General features: G+C 39.3%; 1 protein-coding gene across 1 annotated transcript in view; it reads left to right on the forward strand.

The window, feature by feature from the left end:
- The window catches only part of MYOF (myoferlin), a 70,541-nt gene extending 58,646 nt beyond the window's left edge, over positions 1-11,895 (forward strand). The window contains exons 43-51 of the mRNA XM_069980105.1: positions 922-1,061; positions 2,185-2,273; positions 2,916-3,011; positions 4,563-4,704; positions 5,808-5,907; positions 8,544-8,719; positions 10,479-10,588; positions 10,882-11,029; positions 11,383-11,895. Of these exons, the coding sequence (XP_069836206.1) occupies positions 922-1,061; positions 2,185-2,273; positions 2,916-3,011; positions 4,563-4,704; positions 5,808-5,907; positions 8,544-8,719; positions 10,479-10,588; positions 10,882-11,029; positions 11,383-11,421 (1,040 nt within the window). The 3' untranslated portion in view covers positions 11,422-11,895. The remainder of the gene's footprint in view (positions 1-921; positions 1,062-2,184; positions 2,274-2,915; positions 3,012-4,562; positions 4,705-5,807; positions 5,908-8,543; positions 8,720-10,478; positions 10,589-10,881; positions 11,030-11,382) is intronic.
- The last annotated feature ends 3,685 nt before the right edge of the window (positions 11,896-15,580 follow it).

The following is a 15,580-nucleotide window of genomic DNA, read 5'->3' on the forward strand; positions in this document are numbered from 1 at the left end:
CCAGATCTGTATGATAAGTGAAGTGTAGAATATAGTCTTGTTGGTTGAATTGTGCTGAGTAATGCAAGAAGTAGAGTAGCAGAGAGGAGGGTGTTGTGAGAGTCTCAACCCATGTAGTAATGTGGGATGTTGGAGGATGAGGTAGAATACTTTGAAGTCAAAAGTCAATACACAGGCACAGGTGTTCTTCTTATACTTCTGTTTTCACACCACCTTATGCCCACTAGCGTTGGCCGAACTGTACTAATGGGTGACACAGGTCCCAGACCTTGTTACCTGGGTTGAGCGGAATGCTGAGGGTTCCCTGTTGACACCCGCGCTGCGAGACAGAGTTCCTAGCAGTGCATCCTTCAGCAGTGCATCTTCCATACACTAATACACAATACAGCGACATCTAGTGGACAACTCTTAATACTACTTTCATCATCATAAGACCACAAAAAGTACAGACTTTTGCGAAGGGTATATGTAACAGGAACACCCCTAGTGGGACACCACACATGGTTCTAAAGCCCATAACTAGCTTTGGCCCTTTAGTAGGTGCGACAGCAGTTTAACCCCTAAACTTGAGACAGTGATTGGTACTGAGAGGAGAATCCACATTTGCTTATAAGTATAAGTGACACTCTTTGAGACATTCGTACAGCCATCTACTGTACTGGGCCTGGTATCTGTGTATACACATCCATGATCTGTAACACAACTAATACACCAGGAATACAGAGAAAACAGTATATACTATGCCAGAACTTGAGCCTGATTCCCAGAAAGAAGAGGTTCACGAAAAGTTATATCCCAGGTCCAAGCTGTTCACAATAACAACAGGGTCTGGACTGTAAAAAATCCCTCAAACAGAGAACAGAACATGTGTAATTCAATAACCTGTTTATTAATAGCAGATTATCATAATGTTTTATGTAGAGGCGAACAAGAAAATACATGAGCACCTTGGACCTGCCAATGAGAGACTCGCTCTTTATATTCTTCGAGGCCAGGGTCTTGTTCCAGAACATGTTGAAACCCGGACATTATATAGCACCTTCCAACCAAACCTCTCACAAGTAAGTCTGTTTTTTTTTTTCTTACTAGCTATTCCTGGCTATATGCATTTTTTTTTCTGTGACAGTAGCATTAGATAGTAATGTACAGATCATGTCTATGTGTTTTCCATTATAAGACTTAACCTTCACTTAAGAAAATGAAAAGTTGGTTGAACCTCTTATAATTGGCCATTTATGGCTAGCTTTTATAGGATTATCATTCTAAGGAACCTATTACTCGACCCGATCTAGAGGAGCAAGCAAGCGCCAACCTGTCAGGTCATCGCTTGCTTGCTCTTCATTCCCCACTTGCTGTCGGCGCTACGTGCAGGGATATTGCAAGGTAATTCTTGCAAACAAAGGGAAAACCTGTAAATGCCATACAAAGTATGTCATTGGTTTCAAGACCAGGACCTGCAAAACAGTGCTAACCACCATGAAAAGGCAGGTATGGAGATTACCATTAGTAGAGTTTGAAATCTTTGATCTTTGGTCTACCTGTCTGCTGAATATGTCCAGTCAATCATTGGTCTACCTTCCTGCCAAATTTCTCGCTAATCATTGATCCATAACATAACCTACATTTTCTGCATGAAGTTAAAGGGAATCTGTCACTAGGTTTATTCTACCTTAAATGAGGGCAGTATAAACTAGTGACAGAAATGCTGAACAGATCGGTGTATAACTTCTTTTTGTTCAGCCGTTCTCCTAATATGCAGGAGAATAGGATTCTTATCACACCCCTCCAGCTGCTGATTGACAGGTGACTGCCTATACACAGCATGGATATATGACTGTCAACCAGCAGCTGGTAGGTGGAGTTTTCTGCTTCTCATGAATATTCAGGACTATTGGGCTCATGCTCATAATGGAGAGGACTACTTATAGTCCATGTTATCCAGGAGGAGATCTCTGGATCAGCTGCACAGAACACTGTAAGTGATACATCATTCTGTTCAGCTTTTGTATCGCTAGTTTATGCTACCCTAAGATGGGACAACATAAACCTACTTACAGAGTATCTTTAATATACAAAAGATGCCATCGGCTACTGGATTTCCATTCTAGTGCTGCTGGATCTGGAAATCTATAATGATGTAGAATTAATTTTTTCGTCTCTAAAGGGTTTATTTTACTTCTACAGGGAAAGCTGGAAATGTGGGTAGATGTTTTCCCAAAAAGCTTGGGGCCTCCAGGAGCGCCATTCAATATTGCACCACGTACAGCTAAACAGTAAGTTGTAGGAAAACTTCTCTATTACTAATGCATATACACATCATCTTCCACCATAACACAAGTACCTAGATTCCATGCAGAAACTGTCCATTAGACCTTGGTGGCCCTTCAATTGACGCCTTTAGATGTTTATCAACCCATGTATTGGTACCATTTGTCCTTGTTAATTTACATATTGGTGCATTTTTATCCTGATGACCCTTCTATTGGCACCACTAGACCTTGATCATCATTCTATCACGTTGGACAATTGGAATTGGGTGCAGTTTTCTTCTTCAGCTTTGCTTTCCCAACAAATAATAACAATACTTCCCCTACTTCCATACACAGAAACAACATACAGGTTTGATCATATATGATCTTGTCTATGGCCGTCTTTATCTAAAAGCCGTCAGCAGTCGTGGAATTTATTCCAGTGAATTTGATACCATTCATAGGAGTCAAATAATTTCACAAACAGCCTATTGGTTTTTCATAATTTCTGCCAGGCATTTGCCTTTTCTTATTTTTACTGGGAGTCCCTTACAGTACGTTTTTATATAGTCTGTGTTCAGCACTTGTGTCGAGTTCATATTTAGAGTGTTTTTTTGCATTTAGTATTGATTGATGCATAATATAATCTGTATGTGTTCTATATAGCTACGTGCTCCGTGTGATTGTTTGGAATACTAAAGACGTGGTGCTTGATGAGAAGAGTATTACTGGAGAAGAAATGAGTGATATTTATGTCAAAGGGTAAGTTATTACCTTGTATATGGGAAGGAGCCGTTGGATTGGGTTGTATCTGAAAAATATAGGAGTTAAATTTCCAAAAGTGCTTTCTAAATGAAGTTTTGCTGCCAATAGACAAGAGTCAAGGGATTCCCGACCTTCAGACTTCTTGCCCACAGAGCAGGGTACATCAAGATTCAGGCACATCCATACTTGCATGGGGGAATGTTTGCTGTCTAGTCTAAGGTCCCTATTACACGGGACGATAATCGTGTGGAAAATCGTTATATCGTTTGAATTTAAAGATAATCGTCCTGTGTAATTGCAGGAAACGTTCAATAAAATAGTGCGTCAGTGATTTAGATCCGAACCTAAAATCATCACTAATCGTTTGCTGTAATTCCGCATTCGTTCACTAATCGTTGAGTGTAATTGCACATCGTTCCTCCTTTTGTTGGAATCAAAGTAAATGATCATAGTAACGATCGTAACTAACAACTATCATTCTGTGCAATATGGTGAACGATTTCAGGTTAACGACAAACAATCTTATCATTAATTTTTAAAAATCGCTTTGTCTAATAGGACCCTAAGTATAGACCAACTGAATTTGATGCACCTAAAACCTCTCCCCTTTTTATCAAGGCCACTGCGGAAAAGTGTTAAGTCTCGAAAAATAATTGTAGGTGTGGCAAACGTCACATAAGACTACTTTGCCCCCATAATGACAATACTCAGTTGCATTAATAATAGTATATAAGTAGTATAGTAAAATGTGCTATTCCATGACAGTGGGAAAACGTATAGTATAGGTTATTCTTTTGGCATCCTTTGGGTGAAAGGGATTTTATGTATGAATGAATGTCCAATCGTTTGTGGAAGAGACCTAGAGTGAGGCATGCTTTTTAAAGGGAACCTGTCATCACTTTCATGCTGCCTGAACCTTGAGTCATCCAGGCCATCCCTGGTGGCTTCTACCTGCACCATCAACCTTGATTAATAGGTTTCTTCCTATACCCAAACAGTTATAGATCTATCTATCCATCAAGGCTGGTGGAACAAACAGGAGCCGTCCCAGTGATTCATGGTTCAGGCAGCATGAAAGTGATGACAGATTCACTTTAAGATCACTTTATTCCTCTTGCTGGGGAACGGTGATAGATATGAGCACAGTGATCCTTGCGGCAGTATGATATGAGGGTGAATACGTTTCATTATATAAGGTAATAGTCTGTCCTATACGGTATAATGACTAAATGAACTGGTGACAAGCTAAAAGACAGACACCAATTCTTAATCTTGCAGGGTTTGCTGTTTACTTTGGCTAAATTAGCACCAGATGAGCGCTGGCAAGCGGGGACCACGCCAGTGCCGCGTCTAGAGACTTAAGCTTCCCTTACTAGTTACTTGATTTCATGGCTGGTCTGAAAAGATCAGTATGTGAAATAAGGCTGAGCTGGACACTTTTATACACACACTCCGAGCTCGTAATCAGTACAGACTTTTTGGAAGGTACCAAGAGCGCCAGTTATCGAGGTCACATAAAACCCAAATATGTTTGCATATTACTTTCAGTTGGATTCCTGGCAATGAAGAAAATAAGCAGAAAACAGATGTGCACTATCGGTCACTGGACGGTGAAGGAAACTTTAACTGGCGATTTGTTTTCCCATTTGAATATCTTCCAGCGGAACAGCTCTGTGTTATTTCTAAAAAGGTGGGCCCGCGAAACATTGTCGTGCCTGTATTAAATATGTTAAGCGTAAAGCACCGGATTTCTGTGTGCGGTAGACGTTTACTCCTGTAGAGGCCGAGATAGCGTAGTCAGGTTTCAAGTCTTCCTAAAAGTTACTTTCAGCTTAGCCAATTTTCCTAGAGAAGCTGATTGAGGCCAAATAAAAAGCTGAAAGGGAGAAAGGCATAAATGACATGTATAGAAGTATTCCGATCTATACTGTGATCATCTCATTCAGACTGCAATTGCTATTTCCTTCAAGTAGCCTTTACAATGTAGAAGACGTGTTCAAGGATACATAATTGATACATATCGTAGGCCAGGGGCGTCAAACTCGCAGCTAAAGCTTTGGCTGCCAAGACTTTATTGCTGTAGGGATGCAAGTTTGACACCTGTGCAGGGTATATCATTGTTTTGAAATTAGGGAAAGATCACCCTTCTAGGACCCCTACCGGTCACCTGAACAAGATCCAGAAGTCCCTTCAGTCTTTTGCAAATACAATGATGCCCACAGCTACTGCAGAAAGGGGCACTGCCGCATGGCTCCATTCAAGTTACATATACAGTTGGATGGACAAATGGATAATATCACCATACCCTTATTAGTGGAGGTCTAACCGCGATAGTTAAAGGCAACCAATCAGCACTGATATGGTTCCCTGCTGCACAGCATAGCCCTCCTGTGCAGCTCCTCGAAGTTACCTGGATCGGTAGCATTACAGCAGGGGAAAAAGTGATTTTATTTGCCTCTGCAATGACAGGAGAGGGACAGCAACTAGTCATCTGGGCAGGGAGCCACCTTTGACCACTGACCGGTCTCTCTACCTGTCAGTCATCCCGCAGAGTGTGCTGACAAGCAGAGAACTGTGACTAGTCATGGGCAGCTTCCCGCCCAGATGACTAATCAGTAGGATCCATCAAGTGCCAATATTATACCAAGTTATACAACAGGTCCAGTGTGAACATAGTCCTAAACATAAGTATCAAAAACTATTTGCTGTTCTTTTCTTTGACCTTTTACATATGAATTTATGCTGTTTGTTTAGATGTGGTTGTGCTAAGTAATTTTTATCTGTCCATTTCAGGAACATTTTTGGAGCCTCGATAAAACAGAATTTAAGTTGCCTCCAAAGTTATTGCTTCAAATCTGGGATAATGACAAATTCTCCTTGGATGACTACTTAGGTATGGATTTCCAGGAGTGTTATGTCTGACTTCTTTGCTTTAGGCAAATCTTTTTGAGTTCTATTAGTGAATAGTAGAAGCTTCCAAAAGAGAACAGTGTTTGGGTGCTCTATATAGTGCCTGGCATCTGACTAACAAGGAGATTTACTTACGACCATATCAGCTATAAATCACCCAAACTGACGGGGTCTGATTGTGTCATGCATGTCATAGTGGTGTATGTCACTTTTTTATTTTATTTTTTTTTTTGTCTTTAATAAATGAGTAAATTGTATCCCAAGTATCTCAGGTACTTGGGAGATTTTATATATATATATATATATATATATATATATATATATATATATATATATATATATATATATATATATATATATATATATTATGTAATATGTGTGTGTGTGTGTGTGTGTGTGTGTGTATATATATATAAATTATAATATATGCACACACACTGGATATACTATTTCTATCCATACAAAACATTTCACTTGTGCCCTAGAATATTAACTATGATACATGACGTGGGAATATCCATTTTAATGTGCTTTTCATATGGCTGCAAGGGCATGAATGTCACCCCTTATATTCTGGTTCTTAGAGCTATATGGTGGGAGCTCTTGGTGTCAACTTGGTCTCTTAATCCGGGTCTTTAAGAGCATGTTAATACATAGCGTATACTACAAAGCTTGCATATGGTAGTCCTTGGCGAGCAGCTTTTATAAGTATAATGCATCAATGTTGTCATGTTGAGAAGGTTTCCATATGTCATCATTTTCATCCTCATTTCTTATTCATGAAACAAAAGACTTCGCTCAATCTTCATGAAGATCAGCGTCTGCTTTTAATTTGTCGACAGCCAACCAGGTGAGGCTTGTGGTTGCCATTAGGGAGACCCCACTGGCCTTGATCCTGATCATTTGCTCCACTAAAATACATGTATGGCCCACCATATGTTATAGAAGGCAGGCTGAGGTTCTCCAGGGACAGGTTGTAAATTAGAAAAGACACTTTTACTAGTGTAGCACTGAGTCATAGAAAGCTTTTACCAAAATGATTATTTCAACAGTAACCTGTTTAGTATGTCGATGTTTGACCTGGTCCATCTCGGAGAGGTGCAGATAGCATTAATCAGAAAGATATCAATTAAAACGTCTAGAAAGGCTGAGGGACAATATGGTCATGGGTATTGGAGGCACACAATAACACAATATTGCTGATTTACTACCTATAATATAGTATACACTACCTATAGTATAGTATTTCTTAAAAAATTTTAAGGATTTCCTGTAATTTGAAGCGTTACAAGATTAAATGTTATCTGAAAGTTATGTTACCTCCTTACTCCTATAAGTATGGGCCCTATTACATGGAAAGGTTATTATGAGAAAAAATATTTGGTTTGAATTTGGGCAATAATCTTCCCGTGTGTATGCAGGCAACGATCAAAGGACTAACGCAAATTTGTCCGTATGTCGTTAAATGCATCTTCTGAGCTGACCCTAAAATCATTGTTTAACGTTTGTAAATATTTTGGTGTATGTACACATCGGGGGAGATTTATCAAACATGGTGTAAAGTGAAACTAGCTCAGTTGCCCCTAGCAACCAATCAGATTCCACCTTTCATTCCTCACAGGCTCTTTGGAAAATGAACGGTGGAATCTGATTGGTTGCTAGGGGCAACTGAGCCAGTTTCACTTAACACCATGTTTGATAAATCTCCTCCATCATTCGTTCATTTTTACGAACATTCTTATAGGAATGATTGTGATTAGGGTCAAAACAACTATTCTTCTGAGTATTATGGTCAACAATTTCAGGTTGTTTGCAATAAATGAAAAAAAGAAAATAAAAAATTGCTTCATCTATTAGGATCCTTGATTTAAAGCATATCCGTGTCCATCACTATATAAATTATTATTTAAGGGTAAATTCACACGGATGGATCCGCCGGGAGTCTCACGCACGAAATCCGCAGCTAATCCGCAATACATGTATTAATAATAATAAGTAATACGTGTATTGCGGATTAGCTGTGGTTTAGCTGCAGATTTCTTGTGTGAGACTCCCGGCGGATCCGCCCATGTGAATTCACCCTTAAGCAGAGAATCTTTTTACTAAAATACAAACTTTACTTTAGGGTGTGTTCACACTTACCGGATCCGCAGCAGATCTGCAGCAGATTTCATTTAAATAACTGAACACAGCATCAAATCTGCGCCATCAAATCTGCTGCGGATCCTGTAGGTGTGAACGCACCCTTAGGGTACAAACACACACCATATACGCAGCAGATCTGCAGCAGATTTGATGGTGCAGATTTAATTCTGTGTTCAGTCATTTAGATCTAATCTGCTCAGTATCTGCTGCGTATCACAGCAGAAAATACGCTGAAAGTTATGTTACCTCCTTACTCCTATAAGTATGGGCCCTATTACATGGAAAGGTTATTATGCGAAAAAATATTTTGTTTGAATTTGGGCAAACTATATAAATGGTTATATGACGTACACAATCCTCATGATAAGAAAAGCATAATTATAGCATACAGTATATGGCAAAGCATGAACATACTTTTAATGAAATCTCACAATATAAGTTACTATATCCTTCTTTTTCTCTCCTTTTTTATAGGCTTTGTTGAACTTGATTTACACCGCACAATAATACCAGCAAAAACCTCTCAGAAATGTTCTTTGGATATGGTTGATCTCAGTCATCCTTCCAAGGTTTCCTCTCTTTTTGAACAGAAGTCCATGAAAGGGTGGTGGCCATGCTACGCTGAACAGGATGGAAAACGTATCTTGGCTGTAAGAAATCATCTTGGTCATTTTGGATCTCCGTTTAGTAGGGACTAGAGATTAGCGTAACTCGAGCGCGCACAAGTCTGATCATTCTGCTTTTAAATACCGGTAGCTCATGAAGTGGGATGCAGCCCTATGGAGTCCTGGAAAACATGATACAGCCTATGATCTATGGCTGTATCCATGTTATCCAGGACTCTCTAGGGCTGCATCCAACTTCATGAGCCAGAGGTATTTAAATGCCTAGTGATCTGACTTGAGCATGTTCAAGTCGCGCTCATCTCTAGTCTTTACATATATGATCTCAAGTATTTGGTTTAGGGGCACTAGATACTGAGAACTTTCCATGCTTGGAAGCAGTCTAGAATGTTGTTTTAGTATTATATTCCTAAACCAATGGATATCTGTCTGCTGATGACCCTTTTAAACATATGGGTCTGAGATTAAGTACTGATCTCATTGAAAGCATCTATATTTGGGAGATGACTACCTATCTATGGCAGCCTTGGAAAAAATGTCCTAAAGTAAAACACTAAAACAAACTTTAAAAAAAAGTTTGGGCTGTATTACATTTGCCTCCTGCTCGATACATCGATACATGCACCAGCCTCCTAGATCGGCACTCCTTTACTCAGCCTTTTCCACAGTTTTGGTATTGAGAGGACATGGCCGTATGTTTGTGCAACCCTTTAATTCTGACATATGTACTGTAGAACACAGGGCAAAATATGCGATTGGCCGATAATTACCTTGTGTTATAGAGTCCTTAGGCTTGTTAGTTTGGTAGGTGGATCTTCCACAAATGCTGAGACAAAACCAATCTCTGTCCTATCCTGGTCTTTGGTTTCCAACAGAAAAGTATTCCATGTGTGCCAATCTATTAAAGGAAAATTTGGACGGGGGGACAAAAAATTAATTTCTGTTTGGAGTGGGGGGAACACAATAAAGAAGGTATACTTACCTGTCCCTGTGCCCGTACAGCACGCGTCCTGCTCCTGAACCCCGCCGACAGCCTGAACATCATCTACTGCTGCTACATCATGACCCGGTTGAGGGATGCCTCGCTTCGCCAGTCAGTGACTGGGGCAGGATACTGCTGCAGTCACTAATTGGCTGAGCAGACAAAATTCAGTGAAGTGGCAGCCGGGTCGTGCCGAACCTCACTACCGGGAGAAAATGGCTTCCGATGGGGTAAGGGAGGCCGACGATGCGGCGCAGCACGAGCACAGGGTCCAGTAAGCATATGTTCTTTGTTATTTTCCTTCACCCCCTGCCCAATATCAATTTTCACCCCTCGCTGGACTTCTTCTTTAATGTATATAATAGAAGTGTCTCAAGAAGTGAAATTATTTATAGTGAGATATAGAAGTTTCCTTAATGCATAAATGGACATTGCAAAATTCTAATATTTATCTTAAATTTAAAGACAACTCTGAATCTGTTTAAAACCTATAAAAGTGAGTTGCATTACCTTGTGAATTGGTATAAATACTGTCTGAACATTAGATGAAGCCTGCAGAAGAGCATAGTTGTTTATATTTTTCTGTCCACCTAAAAAGATTGAATAGAGCCATCTGAATAACTCGCCGGCCGGTTGGTATCAGTATTGTGGCCATTATCCTGACCATTGCTGCTCGCACGCACACTGACCTCCAGAGTCTCCAACAGAGATCTTTACTTAAAAGCTAAAATGCATTATTTTCTCTAAACAACCAGAACATGATGTTTAGTGAGATGTCATGAATCTGTTTTCATTTGCCAAAAGGGAAAAATTGAGCTGACGCTGGAAGTGCTGAATGAGAAAGAGGCAGATGAAAGGCCAGCTGGCAAGGGACGGGATGAACCCAACATGAACCCCAAGTTAGACCCACCAAAGTGAGAACTTTTTCGTATTCCTGGAATAACGTCTCTGCATTCGGATCCTTTACCCAGAACCCAGTTCTGATGTGATAACACAGTGTCATCTCTCCCCTCGTTCTTGCTCTCTTGTTCCCCATCTTTTTCTCATTCCTCTATCTTTTTTATCTGTCTTCCTGTTTGACAGCTGATATTTTGTCCCTTTTCTTCCTCGCAGAGTTAATTATTAATTGAGTTGCATTAAGTAAAGTACCAAACTCTTTTTCTCGCTGTTTGTTCCTGTGATTAATATTGTTTCTTTCAAAATGCAGCCGACCAGAAACCTCCTTCCTTTGGTTCACAAACCCATGCAAGACAATGAGATTCATTGTGTGGCGCAGATTCAAATGGATCTTCATTGGTATCATCGTCCTGCTCTTAGTGCTGCTGTTTATCGGAATCTTCTTGTATTCCTTGCCGGTAGGTCATACTCAACGTATATATGCGAGTAAAATCGCAGTCTGTAATATCAGACAGATACAAAATCCCAGTGTAAAGGGACACATGATTTATAGAATTTTCAAATTCAAAAAGTGCAAAATTTTGAATTTCATGTTTTTTGTTTTTTTTTCATATTAATCTTGTTGTGTGTATGTGTTGTGTAATATATATAAATTTTGTTTGTTATTAGTTTTTGAGATTTATATCTTATTATTATTATTATTATTATTATTATTATTATTATTATTATTATTAAAAAAAATTTGTTTCCAATTTTATTTTTAATCTCTTTTAATACTTTTTAAAATACTTTTTTATTCTTTTTATCACAGAACTACATTTCCATGAAGATCGTGAGACCATTTTCATAGACAATACAAACTTCAGATGAACAATCTTGATATCAGTGTTTGGCTCCCATTGGTGGCCTGAGTCTTGGAACACCTTCTTAATAGATGTAACCTTGTTCACTTGTCTGTTAAATATAATAAATGGGTGCGACTTATAACCAAGGTTAGAGAAGGTTCATGGGGTCGTGACTTGTCCAAACTCTTTTTTTTTTTAACCAAACACTTTTCACAAGTCCACCTCAGGTGTAGATTCCCAATCTCTGTACTTATTGCTTTCTCCTCCACATGACGTATGTCAATCCATTTCATTTTTACTAAGGAGCGGGAAGTTCTTAGAGACCAAAAAAAATCCTGTTTTATGGAATGTGTAAAAGTGCAATAATATTATTACAACTATACATGTATAGAGGTCAACTACAAAGCACCGTTATATTTGTGTACTTTTTATATAGTATTTTTTCAATTGTAATAAACTGCTGTACACGCTAAATAAATAGCACTATTTTCACTTTTCCTGACTGATTTTCTTGGCGTCTACACCGTATTGAAGCTTCCACATGCAAGGCTTTCCCAGACAGAAGATATGGCACTCACAATAAGATTTCCATACCAAAATAAAGTAAACCATGACCTAGTTTTGCACATTCCGGCATGTTTTTGACATGACAAGCCTGAACACTTTTTGTTGCCATCAGCTATTCCTACTTTTGCAATGCCTAACGGTATGCAGACTCAACTATCCCGGGGTTTACATACCATAGGTGCAGCTGCCTAGGAGAGCCCTATAGGCAAAGGATTCAACCACTAGTGTTTCTCCTACTGTCTATGGGACTATATTAATGATTTTATGGGATTTAAAAGGATTGTCCATAATTAGGGGGGAAAAAAATCCTCATGGGCTTAGTCTATATACTCACCACCTCAATTCCCTGAAATCACCATCCTGACCGTGTCCCGTTCCCCACTGATTGACCATCCTTTTACCTTCACACATAGGGAATACCCCCTTATCCAATCACTAGCCATGGTGATGAACAGCATCGGCCAGTGATTGAATGAGAATTTCCTGCATGTCTAGATGTAAGCGGTAAGCACAGATCAGTTGGCCTGGGCAAGGTCAGGATGGCAGCAGGTGAGTATAACTTATTTGCCTATTTTTAGGGTAGCCTGCACTCAAGTAAACAATTTCTGGCGATGGACAAATCCTTTAAACCCTGATGTATTCTGATCTATAAGGTGGCAGAATTGCTAGAGCATTTCTTCTCAATCTTTTGAATGTGATAATGCATAGATCTCCAATTTTTGAAGTCCATGACAGAATATCTTATTGTTCTATGAGGTTCCGACAAATTTTTAAAGCACAAAAGGAAAAAGTTACGTTGGTAGCCCAGAAATTAATCCAGCCATAGAAAGACTACAGAATATATTCAAATCTCTGTAAAAAAAAAAAAAAAAAAAACACAAGAATTGCTATTTTTCTTGACCAAACAATCAGCTTCTGGGGTTAAAAATAGAAATCCAAGGTCAAAATATTCTCTATGGGACTTCCTAACATTGACACTGTGAATCCATAGACTGTGAATGGAATGGTGGTGGAGCTTAGGGAACTGTACAGGTGTGGAAACTTACCTGAACACTCAACATTGGACTCCCAGTGTCTGGAGAAGTTGGATGGTGTCTTAGGGCTACCAGAAATGGCTGTTTTTGTGATCTCCAGATTTCTCTAGGGTGGCATCTAACTTCTCTAAGCCCAAACGCTCGGCATTTGATTTTTGGCGTCTGGAGACATTGCTGAGCCCGGACAGCTTTCTCAAGTCCACTGAACACTACTGCAAAAATTGACATCTGTTCTCATAATTGGGGGAAATCCCACTAGTCGGACCCCCTCTCATCTGGTAGTTATCCTCTATCCTGTGTATGAGAATTAAATTTTAATCTTGGTATAACTCTTTTACTAGTAAAGTCATGAACTTGAATCCTCTTCTAAAGATAGTGGTGCACAGTGCAGTTTTCCCTAAACAGCCTTGTACAATAGGATTGAGAAGTGTATGGATACTGAATTGTGATGATCAGAGCTGCTTAATATTTCACAAGGAGATTGTAAAGACTTGTATTAAATGGGTTATCTAGGATAAAAAAAATGGCCACTTTCTTCTAGAAACAGCACCCCTCTTGTTTCCAATTTGGGTGTGGCAGCTCATTCCCATTGAAGTGAATGGAGCTTAATTGCAAAACCGCACCCAAACTGGAGAGAACAGTGGTGCTTAGAGATGACCACAACGTGAGCATGCTCGAATCCAATCGATCGGCATTTGAATACCAGTGGGTGAAGAAGTTGGATAAGCCTAGGCTCCCTAGGGCTGCATCTATGTTTTTCAGGCAGCCTTAGGGATGCATCCAACTTCAGCCTCCATTATTTAAAAGGGTTATCTAGTGCTACAAAAACATGGCCACTTTTCCCCCCTCTCTTGTCTCCAGATTGGGTGGGGGTTAAAACTTAGTTCCATTGAGGTAAATGGAGCTTAATTGCAAACCACATCTGAACTGGAGACAAGAGAGGGGGAAAAGTGGCCATGTTTTTGTAGCGCTGTATAATCCCTTTAAATGCTGAACAATCAGGCATCCTGGAGTTGTTCATCTCTAGTGGTGCTGTTTCTGGAAGAAAGCAGCCATATTTTTCTAGTCCTGGACTATCCATTTAACCCAATTGTTCCTAATGGGAAATATTGGACCTAGCACAATAGTCGGGGAGGCCTCCTTGAGTGGAGCTGTGTAATGTCTCCTCTAAATACTGATACTATCCAGTTTAGATCTGTTGTAGAATATTGACCCATCATTACACGTAATAGTTTTATTTTTTATACACACCCTAAGGCTTCTCATTTCTTTTATGGAATTTAAGGCTTTTCTGCCTTCACAGCCTATCATTTCTGGGAGCTAATGGAAGAATTGTGAGGGTTACTCTTATTACTCCACTGCCTTTTGACCTATAAATGAAAGGTAAATCTTAGAATCAAATGTAATCCAGATGGATTGTCACCGTATTATTGACAAAATTATACTGGCAGGCAATTAGCCATCGATGCAGCTGATATTTATGGCATTGACGAAGACATATAACAATAGGGAATTTATGGCAAATAAATATTTTAGTTTTATTCAAATGTAGGGTGTCCTATTGACTCAAAGGCTGAGGCCGTAGCATTTATAAAATAAACCGTTCTAGTTAGCAGGGGAAAATTCATGAAGTGTGACCTCTCTTGGAACGGGGGAATCTGAAAAGTTGAAGTGTAAAAAATAAACTTTATGCTATAGACGGGGCATAAATCAGAAAACTGAATCTGCTACGGGTTTTATATATCCTCTACAGTGCTGCAAAATATCTCCATGAATTTCATATATTACAGAAATGTTCCATTAAAAATAGTTAGCGAAAAGATGAGGTCTTTTATATTTCTTTCTGGATCCTTTCAGTGTTACCCTGTTTCTGTGGGTTAAATAAATACTAAATTTCTATATAAGATTTACGGGAGTTGTAGCTAGGATTTGCTTCACCTGGACAAAGGGTCATTTTTCTATTCTAGCTCTGTATCAGAAAAAGTTAGGAAGTTTACTTTGGAGATAGAGTGTGTATATATATATATATATATATATATAAATAAAAAATATGTGTGTGTATATACAAAAATCCAAATTTAGAAAATTTCCATTTCTACACAGCAAACAAGAGATTAATACCAGTATCCTTGGTTCAGCAAAGAAGGGGTTAATCCTTACCTGTTGTCCAGTAGGTTATACATCTCTACTGGCTTCAGCATTGTCCAGGCTATAACTGGAAGCTGAACATTCATAGTTCAGCTTCCTGTTGCCTCCTTGCACTGAGGGTGCAGGGAAGGGTTGTGAGCTGGCATACTTTGTCATATAGTACCCTATCTTTATTCTTTTTACAGTCTAGCCACATGGTTATGGGAGAGTGGAGTGTCCGTCAGTAGTGTCCCAGTATTAGATAGCCTGTGTGATCTAATATTATGGGTGTTAGTATGGTGCAATAAATGAAACCATATTCCAGACACCTTTATAGGAGTCCTACAGGGCTTTCCCCACTATAAAGACTGCCCTATGCACTGTTTGTGGGAGATACCACAGATTGCAAAGTACAGCGGCTCTCAGCATCTGCTAG

The sequence above is a fragment of the Dendropsophus ebraccatus genome, chromosome 8, assembly GCF_027789765.1.
Source record: "Dendropsophus ebraccatus isolate aDenEbr1 chromosome 8, aDenEbr1.pat, whole genome shotgun sequence".
Lineage (NCBI taxonomy): Eukaryota > Metazoa > Chordata > Amphibia > Anura > Hylidae > Dendropsophus > Dendropsophus ebraccatus.